This window comes from Sorex araneus, chromosome 6 (genome assembly GCF_027595985.1).
Source record: "Sorex araneus isolate mSorAra2 chromosome 6, mSorAra2.pri, whole genome shotgun sequence".
In the NCBI taxonomy this organism is placed as follows: Eukaryota; Metazoa; Chordata; class Mammalia; order Eulipotyphla; family Soricidae; genus Sorex; species Sorex araneus.
Window position 1 is genome coordinate 58970472 of NC_073307.1, and position 19696 is coordinate 58990167.

General features: G+C 62.2%; 1 protein-coding gene across 4 annotated transcripts in view; it reads left to right on the forward strand.

The window, feature by feature from the left end:
- Positions 1–18251: 18251 nt before the first annotated feature.
- Positions 18252–19696, forward strand: part of NTRK3 (neurotrophic receptor tyrosine kinase 3) — a 111879-nt gene continuing 110434 nt past the window's right edge. For 2 of the 4 annotated variants that reach the window (XM_004617593.2, XM_004617594.3), the window contains exon 1: positions 18366–19103. In XM_004617593.2, coding sequence (XP_004617650.1) covers positions 18853–19103 — 251 coding nt within the window. In that variant the 5' untranslated portion in view covers positions 18366–18852. Of the gene's footprint in view, positions 19104–19696 lie in introns of all 4 variants that reach the window. The other 2 variants (XM_055142492.1, XM_004617596.2) reach the window with 2 other exon arrangements.

The following is a 19696-nucleotide window of genomic DNA, read 5'->3' on the forward strand; positions in this document are numbered from 1 at the left end:
TGGAGCCTTTGACAGGCCCTGGATTATTTTAAGGTGCGAGTCTCAGCCTTGCTTTTTTTCCCCACACCTCCCCAATACTTGCTAATCTCCCTCTTAAATAGGGAAAAAATAGCCAGCCCCCGGCCGAGCCTCAGACAGCCCGCACAGCCTCACCGCTGCCCGTGGCCTTGGGCCAAGGAGGGGCTGATCCCAGGTGCCAACCGGGCCACTCTGGCTCCAGGAGTGTCTGGGGAAGGGACAGTGCGCCTCCAGGGAGGCGTGGCCCCCAGAACATTGCTGCTCTTTCCAACCTCAAACCCCGAAACTTGGCACCTCTGGGTTTCTGCCTCAGCTCAGGCCTGCAGGCCTGGGGGTCGGGGGCACCCCTGGAGCTGGTCTCAGACAGTCTGTCTCTGCCTTAACACACGAGCATACGTTCATGTCTACACACACTCACACATGTACACATACACATATGTATAATATATCCACATAGATTACACATCAGACACTCCAGTGTGCACATTCACACTCACACAGGTACATAGAGGCACGTCCATATACTCATACATAATGTACACTCACATACATGCACAACATACATCCATTCACATACTGTATGCATACTCATTAGACACGTGTAGAATAAACATATACTTACACATGTGCATGCACACAGCCACATGCATAAACATTCACATGCACATGTGAACACACTCATACAAATACACTCACATAAACATGGGTGTATAATCATACACTTGTCTATGACTTACACACAAACATATTCTCACACAAATATACAGACACAAACACAGTCATATATACACACTTGTACACAGCCACACACATATACAGTCACACGTGTATATATTTATACAAGTCACACACATTCACATACATGCACACACATATACACAGCCACACACACATATACACAGTTAAACATATACCTACTTATACATACACATCCACACATCACATTCACACATATACACACTTATACACAGCCACACACATATACGGTCACACGTGTATATAGTTATACACATTCACACACATGCACACACATATACACAGCCCACACATATACACAGCCAGTCACACATATACACAGTCAAACGTACACATACAAGTCATACACATACAATCATATCCACATTCACGCACATATATACAGTTATACATATACACAGCCACAGACATATACATGTTAACACATACACACGTTAACACATGCGTATACACAGCTGCACACATGCTCACACACATGCATAGCCACACACACACAAATGCACCCCTGTTGTCTGTTTCCCTGGAGTTCGCTACTGACGCAGCGGACACCTGGGCCTGTCTCTGTGCATAGGAAACGGTGAAGCTCGTGTGCCCATGGGCTCAGTCACACCCCCGGAGCTCCCGGCCCAGACCCACCCCTGAGTCTGGGAGCAGGGGCTGGTGGTGGGCAGTCTCCAGCCTGGCGGGCCTGCAACCTTCACCGCCATGTCCCGACGGCCTCTTCTGGTGGTCCCGTCCGCGCGGATGTCCCTGTGTCTTGCCCTCCGAGAGCCGCACCTGGGTTAAGGGACCAGGGCATGGACCCCCTCCTTTCTGGGAGGAAGAGGATGGCAGCGTGGGCGGGGGAGCACTAAGGTCTGAGTCCCTCCTCAGGGAGGCTGGTGGGGGCTGGGGAGAGCAGCGCCCCCCGCACGCGCACGCTGCAGGCGGGGGCCGAGAGCACCTGTCTCTGAGGTTCGGGGTATGGGTGGCAGACGCAGGTGGCGGCAGGAATGGGGGTGTCCAGCCCCCGAGTGTGTCACAGAAGCCCACAGAGAGCCGGGGCGGACGGAGCAGATCATTAATTGCTGTTAATATGCCGGGGTTTGACAGCCAGTTTATTTTTACTCTGGGCCCAGACGCGTCTTGCCTCACACGTGCTCCCGGGTTCCGGGAGAGAAGGGGCCGGGGAGTGGGGCGCCTTCTCCTCTGCCACCACCCACACGCCGGGCACCCCGGGCTCCCTCTGCCCGCCCCCACGCTCTCTGAGCCCGGAGCTGGGAGCACCCTTCTGAGGGGTGCCCAGCCTGGCTGACACCCCCAACCCTTCACTCCTCTACGCTATTGTTGGTATTTTGGGGGCTCCCAATAGGTATCCAGAGACTTGGGCCCCTCCTGACCGATGCTCTAGTGCCCCAGGCCAAGGATAACAAGGTGTGGGGGATTCCCGGGGCTCCCCCCAGCAGTGGTGTTGGGGGCTTTAGTGCCGAGCCCGGCGCTGTCCTGGCGGAGCCTTAGAGCTGGGTTCTGACTGCAGGGCCCGTGAAGTTTAGGGGGTGGGAGGGCTCTCCTTTCCGACAGCCACTGAGATCCCAGGTTGGACTTAGTGATGGGGCCGGAGTGACCTGCAAGGTCATTGCAGAGACACGTGGCATCGCCCACCCAGTCCAAGCTAGGGCCTGCGGAGTGTCCCTGGGGCCCGAGAGGGCGTGGGTGCAGCTCTCGGACACAGCCGAGAAGCTGTGTGGACCCCCGCACTGCCCTGAGCAGAGGGGAGGTGGGGTTGGGGCAGCCCCACCCTGAGAGGCCCCAGCCCTCGTGCCTACCTGGATCCAGGCTTCCCGGGACTGTGCCCAGGCTGCGGCTCTGTGTCCACGCCCGTCTCACTCTGTGGCCCCCACAGGCCCCTTACAAGCCCAGGGCCCCTCCCACGTCAGACTCGGGGAGAGGGCTGGGGGTTCTGTCCTCTTCTCTCTGTTTGAGCAGAGTGGTGGGTGTGTGCCTGCGTGTGTGCATGTGAGTGCATGTCTGTGTATGTGCACATGTGTAATGTGTATGTGTGCATGTGCATGGGAGGGCACGTCTGTGTGTGCGTGCATGTGAGTTCACATGTGTAAGTCTCCATGTGCATATGAACGCTCATCTGTGTAACATGGATACAAGTGTGCATGCGTGTGTCTGTGTGTGCCTGTAAGTGTGCCTGCGTGTGCGTGCGTGTGCGTGCATGTGTGTCTGCACTGCTCACCCCTCTGGCACCGGTATCTTCCCCCCTGACTCTGGGGTTGAAATAGTTGCTTTTCCGTCAGGTCCCTCCCTGCCCCCGCCTGCTGTCTGCTTCGTAGGTGTGGCTGGTGTCGGGCACGTTCATAAACTCAGGCCATGTGGCCCTGCCTGTTCCTGTTCCTGACTCTGCCCCACCTGAAACAGATGAGGGGCACTGGGGCTGGAGGCAGGGCGTCGCCCTTTTCTCCTTGGAAGGGTTGAGAAAAGGGTGCCCCGCTGTCCCCCATGGGCTGTGTGTGTAGAAACTGCCCAGGCCCTGGGGTGTTGGGGGTCCCGTCCCGCCTCCCCCCTTGGCCTGGCCACGTCCCTTGGGAGCTGAGGGGCTGGGGGCTGCTTCTCTGCTGCCCCTGGGCTTCTCAGGGCACGGGGAGGAACCCTGGATGGAGCTGAGGGTGCTGGGCTCCCCTCTGCTGTAAACAAGCCCCCTTGCACATGCCTGGGTCAGCCCCTGGCCTCCGTGGGGCTCCCTGGGACCCCCAGCTCCCTGGGGCCCTGGTTTGGGGGTTTCTTGATGGGCCATGGCATGGGGTTCCCCTAGGAGAGGGCGGGTCTGAGGGCGGGTCCGCACTGAGCATATTCCCCAGCACGGAGGGTGGGGGGGCGGTCACTGCTGGGGCCCACGCCCCTGCTGCTGCCTGTCACTCTCTCTCTCTGGCCCTGCTCCCCGTTAGCGTGGGGGCGGGCGCTGTGTCCATCTCTGCTCTGGCCAGTGAGGATCTGTTCTTCGGCTGCCCACTGACCCAGGACACGGCCCTGTTTGCTATTTGGGGGCTCCGTGCCCCCTGCCCGGGCGTGTGGTCCCTCCCTCCCCCAGTGATTCCCCCCACCTCCCCTCCATGCCCTGGAGGCTGTGTCAGGGTGTCGGGTGTATTTTCACTCTGCCCCACACTTCAGAGGTGCCGGTACATTCTAAAATAATGAGCCTGACCCCTGGGGGCAGGGGCGGGAGGGAGCCGCACGGGACCGCAAGGCCACTGCATAACGGAGCAGCCGGGTCCTCTCTCCCGTGGGGGCTCGAGACCCCAGACCCCAGCTTCCGCAGAGACCTGGCGGGCGGACGCAGGCCGTGGAGAGGCCCTGGGTTCCCAGGACCCCCATCCGTGCACTGGGGTGTCCTAAGACCCCACACATGAGAGGCTCTGCGGGGAGATGACAGAGCAGCCCCGCGTCTGGGGGGCTTCCAGCGAGTGCCCCTGGGGCCCGGTACTTGCTGGCTCGCCCAGACCCTGCACACGGACAGCCTGGCCCCCAGGACACCTTCCCTGCCCCTGTGCCCGAGGGCCGCCCCCATCAGCCGCCCGATAGGAGCCGGGTGGCCCAGGGGCTGGGGCTGAGACTGCGGCGGGCAGCTGTGCCTGCGGGATGCCCACTCGGCCATTTCCCACCCTGGCCTGCAGGCCCCGGTCTCTCTCCTGACCACCAGCTCCCAGCTTCGGAGTGCAGGGGTGTCGGGGTGGGGAGGGTAAGCGGGTGGGGCTGTCTGCAGTTGGGAGAGGACGGAGGGCCTGGGGGCGGCCACCTTCCCAGGCCCCTCCTGCAGGGCCACCCAGCCTCTGAGGCTCCCCAAGGGGCCGTGAGTCTCTGGGCTTCCTGCCCCCAGGGCCCAGTGGGGGGGGCCCTCCAGCCCCTGGAGTGTCGTCCTGGCCCCCCACCCCCAGAGGCTCCGGGCCCTCTGACCCGGCCCCTCCCACGACTGTCTCCCTGCTTCAGCCAGAAATTCAATTTGCAAAGATTTTCTCTGACCTGGGCCAAGAGCCCCTGTGGTCTCTCTTGCTGCTGTTGAGGCCACCTCTCCTCCCCTCCCCTCTTCTTGTCCCTCCCCTCCCCTCCCCTCCCCTCCCTGCCTCCTTGCAGATTTCTTGGATGAAATAGATTCTCATTCTGAGGCAGCCGAGAGCAGTGGGCACCAGGGTGCGTCTTCGCTAGCAAACCCTCACCATCCTCAGGGGACCTGGGTCTGTTCCCCTGCAGATCTGGTGTGCACGTGTGTGGGCACGCTGCTTGTATGTGCGTGTGTGTGTGTACATGGATATGCCAACATGTATGGGTATACCTGTGTTTGTGGGCACATACATGTATGCAGGCATGTATGTGCATGATATACCAGTGTATGTCTGTGTGTACATGTATGTGTGTATGCATGGCCTAATCCTTTTTATCTTTAGTACAAAGACTCTCACATACCTATGTATGTGAGGTGGTTGAAATGTGTAGAATGAGTGAATGGAAGTATTGAGAAATGTCTAGGTGGGTGGGTGGGTGGGTGGATGGATGGATGGATGGATGGATGGATGGATGGATGGATAGGTGGATGGATGGATGGATGGATGGATGGGTAGATGGATAGATGGATGGGTAGGTGGGTGGATGGATGGATGGATGGATGGATGGATGGGTAGGTGAGTAGATAGATGGGTAGGTGAGTGGATGGATGGATGGATGAATAATGGATGGATAGATGGGTGTGTGGATGGATAGATGGTGGATGGATGGATTGGTAGATGAATCGATGATAAATAAATCTGGAATGGAGAATAAGTGCATTATAAATGGTGGGTGGATGAAGGATTGATGGATGGATGGTGGTTGGATGTTGAGTGGATGAGTGGTTGGGTGAGCTTGCAGGTAGCTTGCTGGGCAGGTGGCTGGAGAGGAGTTGTATGGAAAGGCAAGTTGGCAGGAGAAGGATGGATGGATTTATAGATAAACTAATGAACAGTTGTGTGGTTTGATAAATGTATGGGCGGGTAGAGAGATGAACGGGTGAATGAAGCGACGTCCGGGTGGATGGATAAACGGGCAGCAGCTCGGCAGATGGATGAGTGGGTGGATGGGTGGGTGAATGGGTGGGTGGACGGGTGGGTGGTCCTGGGTGGAGAGGTGTGTGGGCCAGTGGATGTGCAGGTGTGGAGGGATGGATGAACTCGTGACAGTGTCAGGGACAGAAGCATGGAGAGTGTGCGTGTGCAGTCTGACGGGAGGGGCGGGCGGAGACTGGGCGGCTGGGTGGGTGAGTGTCCGTGCTGGCTAGCTAGGGTGTGAGGAGGGTGGATGGATCAGTGGAATGAGGGTGAGCAGAAGGTGTGTGTGGGGGTAGCCAGTGAGAAGAGGGGCACCCATCTCCTTTGGACATTTGGGAGAGAGAGATGGAGCCAGTCTGGCCCCCCTCATTTATACAGCAAACAGTCCATGGGGACCTTCCCTCTGGGTCTCCTGGTCCTTAGGTACCTCCCCTCCCACCAAGGTTGGGTCAGGGCCTGCTGTTTATTATTTAAAATATTTATCTATTTCCTTGGTTGTTTTGGGGACACACCTGGTGATGCTCAGGGTTACTCCTGGCTCTGTGCTCAGGGGTCACTCCCAGTGGTGCTCTGGGGACCCTATGGGGTGCCAAGGATGGAAACCAGATGGCCACATGCAAGGCAGGCACCCTCCCCGCTGTCCTATTGCTCTGACCCCTATTTTTTTTTTTATTTAAAAATTTTGTTTTGTGGGGCTGGAGCTATAGCACAATGGTTAGGGCGTTTGCCTTGCATGCGGCAGACCCGGGTTTGATTCCCAGCATCCCATATGGTCCCCCGAGTACCACCAGGAGTAATTCCTGAGTGCATGAGTCAGGAGTAACCCCTGAGCATCGCTGGGTGTGACCCAAAAAGCAAAAAAAAAAAATATTGTTTTGATTTGGGGATCACTCCTGGTGGGAGCCGTCAGGAGCATATGGGCTGCCTGGGGTCGAGCCCAGGTCGGCTGTGTGTGTACTGAGTGATTGTTCTGCCTGGGACAGGCCGTGCAGTTGGGATTGTTGGGTCTTCTTTCAGCAGGGGAAACTTATTCTGCATTCCAAGGGGACTTGGGGTTCCTCGGGGCTCAAGCCCCGGGGAAGGGAGGGAGGGGGGAGGGAGGAGCCAGGGATTCTGGGAAAGCCAGCGGTGGGCAGAGGTGTGCCTGCTGGGGCGGGCCTGGCTGCCCTGAGCCGGAGCGTGGGTGTGAACTGCGGCCCCACTCCAGGCTCCCCGGAACCGATGAGCGATGAGCGGGAGGCTTCCTAAATTAGAATCTGTGTGAGAAAGCTGGGGTCACACCTTGGAGCAGGGGTCAAGAGGGGGCCGCTCAGCCGGGTGGCTGCACCCCGCCCCCCTGCCGGCCTCCAGGGCAGTCGGGGGTGGGGGAGCTCAGTCCAGGGCCTGCGTCCCTCCTGCCCGGACCCTGGGACCTCGCAGAGCTGAGAGGGCTGGACGGGGGGCGGGCTGGGAAGGCCTGTTGCTGCCCTGTTATAGGCCGTGGGGGGCGTCTCATCAGGGCAGGGGCGGGCGGACAGGGCAGCAGACGCTCCTCTCCCCGCCTCTGCCCACCCCCCCAGTGCCTCTGTGCTCAGGGCAGGAGCAGGCTGTGGGAGCCGGGGCAGAGGGGAGAGAGAGGGCCGGAGAGGCAGGCTTGCTGGGTACGAGGATGCCTTTGCTGCATAGTCTGGGGTGATGGGGCCTCACCTGGCCACGTCTGGGGGGCTCCGTGCTTAGGGGACCATGTGGTGCCAGGACCCAAACCTGGGTCTCCACCCTGCAGAGCCTGTGCCTTGGTGTCCCCCCACACCTGTGATTTTATTCATTTATTTTTTTGGGGGGTGGGCCACGCCCGGCGATGCTCAGGTGTTCCTCCTGGCTCCGCACTCAGGAATCACTCCTGGTGGGGCTTGGGGGACCCTATGGGGTGCTGGGGATCGAACCCAGGTCTGCTGTGTGCAAGGCAAACGCCCTCCCCGCAGTGTTATCACTCTGGCACCCACCCTCCTCCCGTGTTTTTCTTTTCTTCTCTGTGTTTGGCCACATACACGGTGATGTTCAGGGCTGGCTCCCAGCTCTGCACTCAGGGGTCACTCCTGGCGGTGCCTGGGGGACCCTATGGGGTGCCGGGGATAGAATGTGAGTCTGTCGCCTGCAAGGCAGGTGCCTTCTCTGCTGTCCTATCGCTTCGGCCCCACCTGTGTTTTTGAGGCACGTCCGGTGTGCCCCTCTCTGCAGCCGTCTGCGTGGGCCAGCTGGCCCGGGAACACTGTGGGATCAGGGGCACCAGCTGCCCGAGGAGGCAGAGGGCCACTAGGCCCGTCCGGCTTGCCGTTGGCACCACGGCTGTGCCCACACGGGCGGGAGACACGGCTGACAAACTTGTGTCGCATCCTCTGCCCTCCAGTGGGCCGGGGCAGGGAGAGCCCCCGGGGCCAGAGGCCTGGGTGTTGTGGTGCCGAGGTCACACCATCTACCCGAGGTGGGGACAGATCCCCGACGTCCTGTCCAGGGCTTGGCCAGCCTTACGGTCCAGCAGGGCAAGTCCATGGGCTGGGAGCCAGCCTCTGTGTGGGGTGGGGCAGGCCTTGCTCTGTCCATTTCACCCTGGCCGATAGGGTCACTGGCTGATCGGCAAAATGGCCTGAGCCAGCAGAGCTGGACTGACCTCGGGCTGTGTGTGTGTGTGTGTGTGTGTGTGTGTGTGTGTGTGTGTGTGTGCGCGCGCGCGCGCAGGGACACACATGGGGCGCCTGTGGGTATCTGTCGGAACCCAGGGACAGCAGGTGGCTGGAGGCTGAGGCTGATGCATCCCTGCAGCCCCAGAGCGGGCCCGTGAGTGGGTCGTGACCCTCAGGGTTGGGCAGGAGGCTCTGTGGCTCGGGGTTGGGGGGCACTGTGGAGGAAATGGGAATTTGGGCTGGGCCGCACCCTCCAGGGGTCCCCAGGAAACAGGGCAGACTTGGAACCTTGCCCGGAGCAAACTTGGGGGAGCTTTCTGCTTGTCCATGGGGCGCCTGCAGTCAGAACCGGTCAGAACCCCCTCTCTGACGCCCTGCTGGTGCGCGCCTGCCCCCTGGCATCCTAAGGAGAGCAAGGACTGGGTGTCCACCCACACCGGGAGGCAAGGGGCTCAGAGCAGCCTTTCCCACAGCGGGGGTGGGGCGGGGGGGGCTGTCGACTGTCTCTGCGTGCCCCAGCCCCTTTGTTAAGCAAACACAGAGGCCCTCCACTTAGCAGAAATAGCTCGGGCGCGCGGGGGAGCGTGTCCACAGGCCCATTTGCCGGGGAGGTGTCAGAAATAAATTTTACCACTGGAGTCGGCAGCATCTGACGAGTGAATTATTCAGTGGGGCGCTGCGTCCCTCTGACCTCATTAGTAACCCCGAGGTGAGGGGGATGCATTAGCGTAACCGCCAGGCCTGGCGCGCGGGCGAGCGGGGGCATTAGAGAGGAGGAAAGTGCTTTACCAAGAATCACAGAGCGACTCATAAACCCGGGGCGCATTGTTAAACCCGGGCCCACAAATAAACAGGCAGACGGTGCGGGGGAGGGGCGCGGGGCGGCCCTGGGCACCCTCGCCTGGGCTGGGCTGTTGTTCATTTGGGGCGCTCAGCCCCTTCTCAAGGGCCCCCAACCCCTTCCAGCCTCTCCTCAGCCTGAGCGCCCCCTCCCAGCAGGGGGCTGCCCCGTGGGTGTGGCCCAGGTGGACAGGGGGCTCCCCCCCACCCTGGCTCTTCTCTTTGCCTCCCGACAAAGGTTCTGTCCGGGAGTGGTGCTGGGTGGACCGGCAGGCCCCTGGTCTGGGCTGAGGCTGCTGTCCCTTCTTTTGCCCCGTGTCCTACCCTCTTCCTGGGGTCCTTGGGTCTAGGGGTGCTCCAACGCCCCCCCGGAGCAGCAATGTGGAGGCAGGGCTGAGGGGCCACGGTAAGGCCCCCACCCCCCTTGTCCAGACCCTGCATGCCTGACCCTTGGGCAGGGGTGGGGCCCGTCGCGTGATCCCTAACTGATGGGGCGGTAGCCCTGACCCTGACTCTGTGACCCGACAGTGCTGACACTCGCTGGACAGTGGTCACCAGCTCTGCGGTGCCTGCAGCTGCCCTGGACCCCCCAAAAGCCCTCAGCCTGGGCTAAAGGAGTCAGGGCCCTGGGCGGAAGCTGCTGAGGCCGGGGAGGGGCCGGCTGGAGTTGGGGGCTGCCCCCCGGGACCCCGGCCCGGCCCTGGTGAGCGAGGGCGACCGTGTGGTCGGGTCTGTTTGCTCAGCGCCCCGGCAAATGGACGCTAAAAGGCTTTGTGGTTCGGTGGTGGCCGGCCGCGCTCCCCTCCAGCCGATTGCTCATCCATTTCTGGGCCGCCACAAACCCTGCACCAGGCTGGCAACCCCGGCTGGGCCTGGCACTGGGTCCTAGCGCTGCCGGTTCAGGCCTGCAGCCACCCCCCGGACCCCCACCGGGGCCGCCCCCCACCGTGGCCCCTGGGCTCAGGGTTCCCCACTTCTGTCCCAACCGGGAGGGGCCCGAGGCCTGAGTAGTTCTGCAGGACCCCCAGGGGCAGGGGGAGCGGCCGGAGTGTGGATGGGGGTCCCCAGAACCAGCCCAGGCCCACGCCTGCCTACAAGGCTCAGGAGGAGGGTGGCGAGGCCCGTGCCAGGTGTGGGGGCCGCTGCCCCCTCTTGCAGCCCATCCCCCGGACCATCCAGGATGGAGCCTTGGAGGAGCAGGGGGAGTTGCTGTGTCGCCAGTGCCGGGAGGGCTGGGGCAGGGGATGCAGCTCAGGGCGAGGGGGGCACAGCCGGGGGTGCAGCCGCCTCGTGTCCTGGAGCCCCAGGTCAGTGCTGTGGGTCCATGTGGCAGACGTGCTGGCTTGCTGCACCCACTTCCTGCCCGGGACCCCCAGGGAGCCTCCATCCTGGGCGTCTCTGCTCCAGCCCGGGTGAGGCCACTCTGTCTGGGGACACTGCGGCCTCCCCCTGCCCGCCACCCCTGTGGTGTGTGGTGTCCCCCTGAGTGCCGCCCAGCAGGCCTCACTGCCGTCACACTTCCTCCCGAGCCCACGGGCACCCAGCACCCACCGTGGGCACGCAGCCTGGTCTCCCCTGCCCCCGGTGCTGAACTAGGGGTGGGCCCGCAGAGGCCCCAAGTGGGTCAGGGTGGCCGCTTCAGGCCGAGAGCCGGAGTGTGAACCAGAGCCAGGCTCGGGAAGAGGGGGCACTGGGGTGACTGACTGGGCACCCAGACCCCCTCCCCCCGGCCTCCTCGCCCTTCTGTGGACACAGAAAGCATTTGCTCCGAGGCACGCCTGTTGCCCTGGCCAGCCCTGACCGCTGCCTCCTCCCAGCAGAGAAGAGTGGGGGGGCGGGCACCCGGGCAGACCCGTCCACGCGGCCAGAGCCAGGCCCTGCTCAGGAGGGGCTGCGACAAGAGGAGCAAAGGGTCAGGTGGGGGCTTCTGCGGGGGGCAGTGGGCAGCGTGGTGGGCCTGTGGCTCGAGGGCAGTCGTGTGCGCAGAGGAAGGTGGAAGTCCTGGCCTCGCTGGGGGTCCTCGGGCGCCGAGCCTGGCCCTGGACGCTCAGTGTTCCCACGGCAGATCCAGCTCTGTCCTGTCCAGGGCCTCCTGTCCCCGCCGCCTATCTGCCCTCCTGCGTGCAGCCTGCCACTCTGGCACCACAACCAAGGGTCCAGCTGGGGGGAACCTCCACTTGGGGTCTTCACAGCGCCACCGTGTTGCCCCTTGCAGCCGGCAGGTGGCGCTAGACGCCAGGCGGGCCGTGCTGGAGCCTGTGGCCAGACGGGGAGGAGGGAGGGAAGGAGGGCCGGGAGGACCCGAAGTCTCTGTGAGGGTCACTTTGGCCACTGGCCACTGCGTCAAGCTCCCTGGGCATGGTTCAGGATGGTCCTGCTTGGACTGCCAGCGATTCCTCGAGGCCAGCTCCTACTGACCGCGGCCCACCTGCCGCTCTCCTCCAGGGATCAAGGGACTGGCAAAACTTGGACAAGTAGCGACTGGGGGGCCAGGAGTGGGCACCCCAGAACCCCAGGGCTCTGCCGGGTCACCCCCTCCTGGTTCTCCATGTCCCTGCGGAGAGGCAGACCCGGCTCCTGCCTCTGTGTCTCTGCTAGACCCTCCACTGTCACTCTACCTGTCTGTCCCCGTGTGTGTCTCGGACTGGGCCGGGCTGCAGACCCTGAGCCATGACGTCCCCCAGCTCACTGGTGGCTCTGCATGTCCCCTTCTTGCTGGGCCCTTCCCTGGGGGGTGATGTCCCCCCACGAGGCAGGACCCTCCACGGAGTCAGCACACGGGTCTTGGGAAAAGCCAGCTGAATCCGCCGGCGTGGCGTGGGCTGGTATTTTTAGAAGCTCCTTGAGCCTGTAGCTTGTGCCCAGCCCCTCCGCTGCCCACCAACCCTCCCTTAGCCCGCCCAGCCCCCCTCAGCCAGCCCCCCTCTCTCCTGCTTCTCAGCAGGGAATACGGACCCCGGGGCAGGTCTGGGTGGGGGATGCTCTGTTGAGAGGGTCTATCTGAGGCTGGTATCTGCCCCTACCCCCGAATCCATACTGTGACCTTGGCAAGGTCATGACCCCTCGTTGTCCCTCCCCCCACATACCTCATGCTGAGCTTGCCCCATGCGACCCCAAGTTCATATCAGAAGCCAGACGGGACTGATGGGAACAGGGAGACATCCCACGTTCCCTGTGCCTGATGGCGGGGGGCAGGGAGGGGTCAGGTCACCGTGAGGCTGTGTCCAAGCCTCAGGGTCCGGGTGGCATGGGGCCACCTCACAATACCCCAGAGCCCACACCTGGCACACGTGTGCCCTGGAAGCTGACCTGGAGGCAGCTCCTGAGTGTGGGGCCTGGACAGCCCACCCTGCCCTCTGAGGGCACCCCGACGTCTGGTGCGGGTCCTGTGGGTGCCTGGTCTCCAGGGACTGGCCTCCTCCCCATCTCGTCCCATGCCTGGAACCTTCCATGGCTCAGGAGGTGAGCCTGGGGGTCGGGTGGGGTTGGAAGGTCCTGGAAGTCTCCTGCCAACTGCTCCCTTCCCCAAACCGGACCCTGCACCCAGCAGCCTCAGGGCCCTCGGACGGCGCCCACCCTCCCCCTATGTGCCCAACTCCTCAGTGCCCGGCTGCAGATACCGGGCACAGCCACCTGTGTGCATGTGTGAGTGCGTGTGAATGAGTGTGTGAATGTGTCTGTGTGTGTGAACGAGTGTGCTGTATGAGTGTGTATGAGTGAATGAGTATGAATGTGTGAGTGTGTGAATGAATGTGTCTCTGTGAATGGGTGTGTATGTGTATGTGTAAATGAGTGTGTATGTGTGTGTGAATGTGCTGTGTGAATGAGTGTGTGACTTGTGAATGAGTATGTGTGTCTGAAAGACTGTGTGTGAGTTGTGAATGAACCTTGAGAATTAATCTGTGTCTGTAAATGGGTGTGTTTGTGTGAGTATGACTGTTTAGTGACTTGTAAATGAGTGCATGAATGTGCAGATGAATGTATATGTGTGTATGTGAGTGAGCGTGTGTGAGTGCATGAGAATCTGTGTGAATGTGAATGAGTATGTATGAGTGTGTGAATGAGTGTATATGTCTAAGTATAATGTGTGAATATGTGCATCTGTATGTATGTGTGAATGTGTATATATATGAGTCTGTGTGAATATGTATATGTGTGAATGTGTATGTGTGTATGAATGTGTATGTATATATGAGAATGTGTCTGCATGAATGAGTGTGTGAATGAGTGTGTCTGTGAACGTGTGAATGAGTGTAATGAGTGTGTGAATGAGTATCTTTGTGAACATGTTTGTGTGAATGAGTTTATGTGTGAGCAAGTGTATCTGTGTGTAAATATGTGTATGAAGAGTGTGAATGAGTGTGTCTGTGAATGTGTGTGAATGAGTGTATCTGTGTGAATATGCGTGTGAATGACTGTGAGAATGAGTGTGTGAATATGTGTGTGTGAATGAGTGTGTCTGTGTGAGTGAGTATGAGTGTGAATGAATGTGTCTGAATGCATGTGAATGTGTGTCTGTGCGAATATGTGTGTATGAGTGTGTGAATGAGTGTCAATGAACATGTTTGTGTGAATGTCTGTGTGTGAATAAGTGTATCTGTGTGAAAGAGTGTGTCTGTGTGTGAACCTGTGTGTGAATGAGTGTGAATGAATGAGTGTGCTGTGTAAATGAGTATGTGAATGAGTGTTTGAACATGTTTGTGTGAATGAATGTGAATGTCAATGTGTGTGAGTGAGTGTATCTGTGTGTGAATGTATGTGAATGAATGTGTCTGTGAATGTGTGTCTGTGAGTATGTGAATGAGTGCGTATGAACATGTTTGTGTGAATGAGGGTGTCTGTGTGTGAATAAGTGTGTGAATGTGTGTGAATGAGTATGTCTGTGTGTGAACATGTGTGTGAATATGTGTGTGAATGAGTGTGAATATGTGAATGAGTGTGTCCGTGTGAATGAGTATGTGAAAGTGTGTGAACATGTTTGTGTGAATCAATGTGAATGAGTGTGTCTGTGTGTGAATGAGTGTGTCTGTGTGTGAATAAATGTGTGTGTGTGAATGAGTGTGTGAACATGTTTGTGTGAATGAGTGTGAATGTGTCTGTATGTGAATGAATGTGTGCCTGTGTGTGAATGAGTGTGTGCCTGTGTGTGAATGTATGTGAATGAGTGTGTGTGCCTGTGTGTGAATATGCATGAATGAGTGTGTCTGTGTGTCTGTGAGTGAATGGGTGTGTGATTATGTGTGTGACTCCTGCTGTTTGTCCCCGCCTTCTCGTCCCCGACAGCTCAGGGGGACAGGCTCACTGTGGGCTGGACTCCCTTCTGGGCCCCTTCCCCCCTCTGGTCACCTTTGCCCACAGTGCTCAGTGAGCACAGCCCCGTCCCGGGCAGGCCTTCTGGAGCCTGGGACGCTTCTAGAAGTGACCGTGGGAGTAGCACATTCTGGGAGCCCCTCTGGCTGCCTCTGGCAGGTGCTCCAGGCCAGGTCTTGGGGACCCCTCGTGCCCCTAGTGGGGGTCTGACCCGGCCTCTGCAGCTGCCTGTGGCAGGGCGGGGCTGGCAGGGACCTGTAGGGGCGGCTCCTTCTCCCTGAGCCAGGGCGCCCCCACCCCACTGGGGTGTTACAGCAAGTGGGTGCTTCGTTTGCCCTCATTAGAAATGGGTTCCCAGTGCCCGCGGGAGGGGCGAGGCCGGGGGTGCAGCAGGGTGGGGAGTGGGGAGCCCTGGGAGGAGGGGCCTCTGGAGAGGGGCCCCGGGGGGCCCTGAGAAAGGGGGGGAGGGAAGGAAGGGAAGGAGCGAAGGGAAGAGCCCGTTGGAGGCATGGGGGCTTCTGCTGTGCCCGTCACCTTTTGTCCCCCATTCTCAGCTGCCCCTGCCACATCTGCACTGCAGTGGCTGAGACTGTGTGGGGTGATGGGTGCTGTGCACGGTGGTGGATGCTGTGCATGGTGGTGGTGGGTACTGTGTGGGGTGGTGGTGCTGCTGTGAGGGTGGTGGGTGCTGTGCAGGGTGATGGGTACTGTGCGGGGTGATGGGTGCTGTGCGGGGTGGTGGTGTGGTGTGTGCTGTGCGGGGTGATGGGTGCTGTGCGGGGTGGTGGTGTGGTGTGTGCTGTGTGGGGTGATGGGTGCTGTGCAGGGTGGTGGGTACTGTGCGGGGTGATGGGTGCTGTGCGGGGTGGTGGTGTGGTGTGTGCTGTGTGGGGTGATGGGTGCTGTGCGGGGTGGTGGTGTGGTGTGTGCTGTGTGGGGTGATGGGTGCTGTGCAGGGTGGTGGGTACTGTGTGGGGTGATGGGTGCTGTGCAGGGTGATGGGTGCTGTGCGGGGTGGTGGTGCTGTTGTGAGGGTGGTGGGGTGGTGTGTGCTGTGTGGGGTGATGGGTGCTGTGCAGGGTGATGGGTGCTGTGCGGGGTGGTGGTGCTGTTGTGAGGGTGGTGGGGTGGTGTGTGCTGTGTGGGGTGATGGGTGCTGTGCAGGGTGATGGGTGCTGTGCGGGGTGGTGGTGCTGTTGTGAGGGTGGTGGGGTGGTGTGTGCTGTGCAGGGTGATGGGTGCTGTGCAGGGTGATGGGTGCTGTGCAGGGTGATGGGTGCTGTGTGGGGTGATGGGTGCTGTGCAGGGTGATGGGTGCTGTGCGGGGTGGTGGTGGTGCTGTGCGGGGTGGGGGCTGCTCTCTGCCCAGCTGTCCTGCAGGAGACCCCGTCTCGCCCGCAGCCCTGGTCCACAGCCGCTCAGCTCGTGCCGGGGCTGTGTCCGACACGCCCGAGGCCCTGGCTGCAGCGCCCACGCGCCCTCATTCCCAGCAGCGCCATGGGGACACGGCAGCAGAGACTGGGGGGTGGGGCGACCCCAAGCTGCCTCCTGGCCAGCCAGCTATTCTCACCCCTACCTGGCCAAGAGAAGGGGCGTCCACATGAACTTCCGAAACCTGCCCGCCCCACCCCTTTCCCTGGGCAGGTGGGCACCCTGGCTGGGCCCCGCTCTCCCCGCACCCCTACACCTCAAGGCCTGTCCTCCCTCCCACCTGACCCGGCCTGGGCGCGGAGAATGGGAGTTCCAGGAAGGGGTCCCGGAGCCTGTGGAGACGGAGGGCCGGTTCCAGAAGGGCTGGAGGGGTCCGGGGGGCCCTCAGGGGACATGGCCGTGTGCTGGTCAGACACTCCGGGCTCGCGGGGCAAGTGGAGGCCCTTGGCCTTTGCAGTGGACGCTGGCCTCACCGCTGCCAGACCCTCTGTGCCCCAGTCTGCGGGACAGCCTCCCCACTTCCTCTCCCCTACCCTGGGGCCAGATGTACCCGTCCGTCTGTCCGGGCATCGCCTGCCCCTGCCCTCACCCGCCCCCACGGTGCTTTCCGGTTCTCGGTGGCGGTGCTGATGGGAGGAGCTTGGCCCACTATTCGGGAAAGCAAGCAGGTCACTTGGTGTGGGCCCCTTGGGCCTGTTCCAGCTGTGTCCAGCACGCTGCCCTCCCCGAATAACCTGAGCCCAGGCTGCCCTGAGAGAGGCCAGCCCTTGCCTGCGCCGCCTTCCCCAAATCGCCAAGTGACACTGTGGCCCAGAGCCCGGCCGGGCCTGGCAGCGTGGCCGAGACATTCCCAGCGGACACAGGACAGCAGGGCTTGGCCCGGGGCCAGTGGCGACCGGATTGAGGCATTGAGAGTCTGGGCCAGCTCGCTCTGTCCCCCTCCTGCTGGCAGAAGGGGGGGCCGAATGCCAGTCTCAGGAACTAGGCCCCCCGCCCCCCTCCCCGCACCCGGGAGCTGGAGTGAGAATCCAGAGCCGGCCTTCCCCAGACCAGCCCTCATCTCTTTCTCTGCCCGCACCGGAGTGCGCGGCCGGGCAGGCGGGCGGCCCAAGCGCGGGCCGTTTCCCCACCTTGCCTGACCGGCGTGGGAATCCACGGGGGTGCGGGGGCCCCTTTCACTCTGGCTGCGGCTGCATTCAGCGCTTGGCTTCCTCGCGGCCGTCCAAGCCCCCGAGCATTCTTCTGCGCCTGAATGCGGCACTGTCCTCCCGCCGGCTCCTCTAACCCTTTCTTCCCTGCCCCGAGCCGCCGCTCCAGGGACGTTCTCGCAGCCAGTAGCTCTCACTTGGCATTTTGACGTTTTATTGAAGAGGAAAGAAAAGAGAGAGAGAGAGAGAAAAAAAAAAATCCGACCCAAAGTGGGTGTGGGGGGGCCACCCCGCGGCCCCCGCCGGCTAGGGAGCCTGCACCTGCTTCTGCGCCCCTACTAGGAAGGGGTGCTGCTGTGGGAGGGGAGGTGGGAGGCGCTGCGCCCCCCGAGCCCGGGGAGGGCCGTCCCCTCGGGCGCGAGCAGAGGCCTCCGGCTCCCGGTGCGGGCCTGCCCGGCGCTCGCCCAGCTGCGCCCTGGCCGGCCCCGCGCGCGCACGCACGCACGCACGGCGCGTCCTCCCTCCCTCCTCCGGCCGGGCGCGGGGGCGCGGGGCGCGGGACACGTTCCCAGGCCCTCCCGGGCGCCGCCCGGTCACCCCGGCCGCGGCTCGGTCCGGCTGCCGCAAACCCGGGCCGCGCCAACGCCAAAAAGTGGAGCGGGGGGGAGCGCGCCTGGCCGCGTGGCGCACCGGGCCCCCTCCCCAGTGCGCACCCCCGCATCCCAACTGCAACTTTTCCCCCCCGCCGCCCCCGGCCCCCTCCGTGTGGGCGTCCCCGGGCTGTGGGTGGCGGGTGCGGAGCGCAGGGGGAGCGGGGCGAGGGCGGGCGCGCAGCCCGCGCAGGGGGAGGCGCGGAGGGCGGGCGGGGAGGGCGCGCCGGGAGCCGTGCGTTTCGTAAGGCTCCAGCCCTCCGCCGAGCGCTCGCATTCTGCAGGCGCGCGGCGAGCCGTGCACGCCGGCTGCGGCCCCTGCGCCGCCTCCTCCCGCGCCTCCTGCTCCTCTTCCTCCTCCTCCTCCTCCTCCTCCTCCTCCTCCTCCTCCTCCTCCTCCTCCTCCTCCTCCTCCTCCTCCTCCTCCTCCTCCTCCTCCTCCTCCCCGCGCTCCCCCTGCCCGGGCGCGAGTGCGTGCGTGCGCGAGTGCTGTGTGCGTTTTGCAGGTGTGTGTGTTTTAATTCGGCCCGGTAGGTGGGACTGGGCGACTTTGGCACCATCCCACACCGCCCCCCGCCTCCCACCACCACCATTTTCCTTTTTTTTTTTCTCTTTTTCTGGCGGCGGGGGTGCGGGTGGGGGAGGCGGCAGGGTCGCCACCCTGCAAAGTCTCCGAGCCGGAGATCGCCGCCCGACCCCGGCTCCCCGAGCGGCCAGCTGGCCAGTGCCGCGCCGGCCACCATGCCCGGCAGCCCTCGCTCCTAGGCGCTCCCGGTGGCCGCGATGCTTCCCGAGGCTGGAGGGTCTCGCCTCTGATCACACCGGCGTTTTCAAAGGCAGAGGCCCCCTCCCCCTTCCCCCCTCCCTCGCCGTCTTTGTTTCCTTCCCCCTCCCCAGCTCTCCCCACTCCCCACTCCCCCCACCCCACCCCCTCTCCTCTCCTCCTCCTCCTCTCTTTTAGAAGCCGCGATCCGAGATGGATGTCTCTCTCTGCCCAGCCAAGTGCACTTTCTGGCGGATTTTCCTGCTGGGGAGCCTGTGGCTGGACTATGCGGGCTCGGTGCTGGCCTGCCCGGCCAATTGCGCCTGCAGCAAGACCGAGATCAGCTGCCGGCGGCCCGACGATGGGAACCTCTTCCCGCTGCTGGAAGGGCAGGATTCGGGCGCGGGCAGCGGGGGCAACGCCAGCGTCAACATCACCGACATCTCCCGGAATATCACTTCCATGTAAGTCCGGGTCCCTGCCCTGGAGGGGACCCGCGCCCGTCCTCCCCGCGCCCCGGCTCGCCACCGCCACTCACCGCCACCGCTGGGGCCGCCGGCCGGGCGCGCGCCAGGCTCGCGCTGGCTCTGGAGATGCTCTCCCCGCCGGGCCGTGCCTTCCAGGTGCCGGAGACGCGCAGTCCCGATCAGATGGGGCCGTGTGTGGGTGCTTGTCCCCCAGAGGACCCGGCCGGCGGGGGCTGGAGGTGTGTGTGTGTGTGTGTGTGTGTTTGGGGGGGTCTGGTCCCTGGCGCTGTCCCCCACTGACCTGCTGCGGCTGGCTCACGCCCGGGCGCCAGGCAGGGTGCTGGCCCCTGTCTCAATAGCAACAGTTTGGCCCTGCTCACTCGCTCACTCGCTCAAGTGGCAGAAAGTAGATGGGCTTGGAGCCGCCGGCGGGCTGAGACAGACAGCGGGCCGGACGCCCAGCTGGCTGGGAAGGGGCCGGGCACCCGGGGCCGCTCCATTTGCTCAGGGAAAGGGCACGCGGGCTGACGGCTGAGGACGAGTCGGGAGCCTGCCCGTGTGTGTGTGTGTGTGTGTGTGTGTGTGTGTGT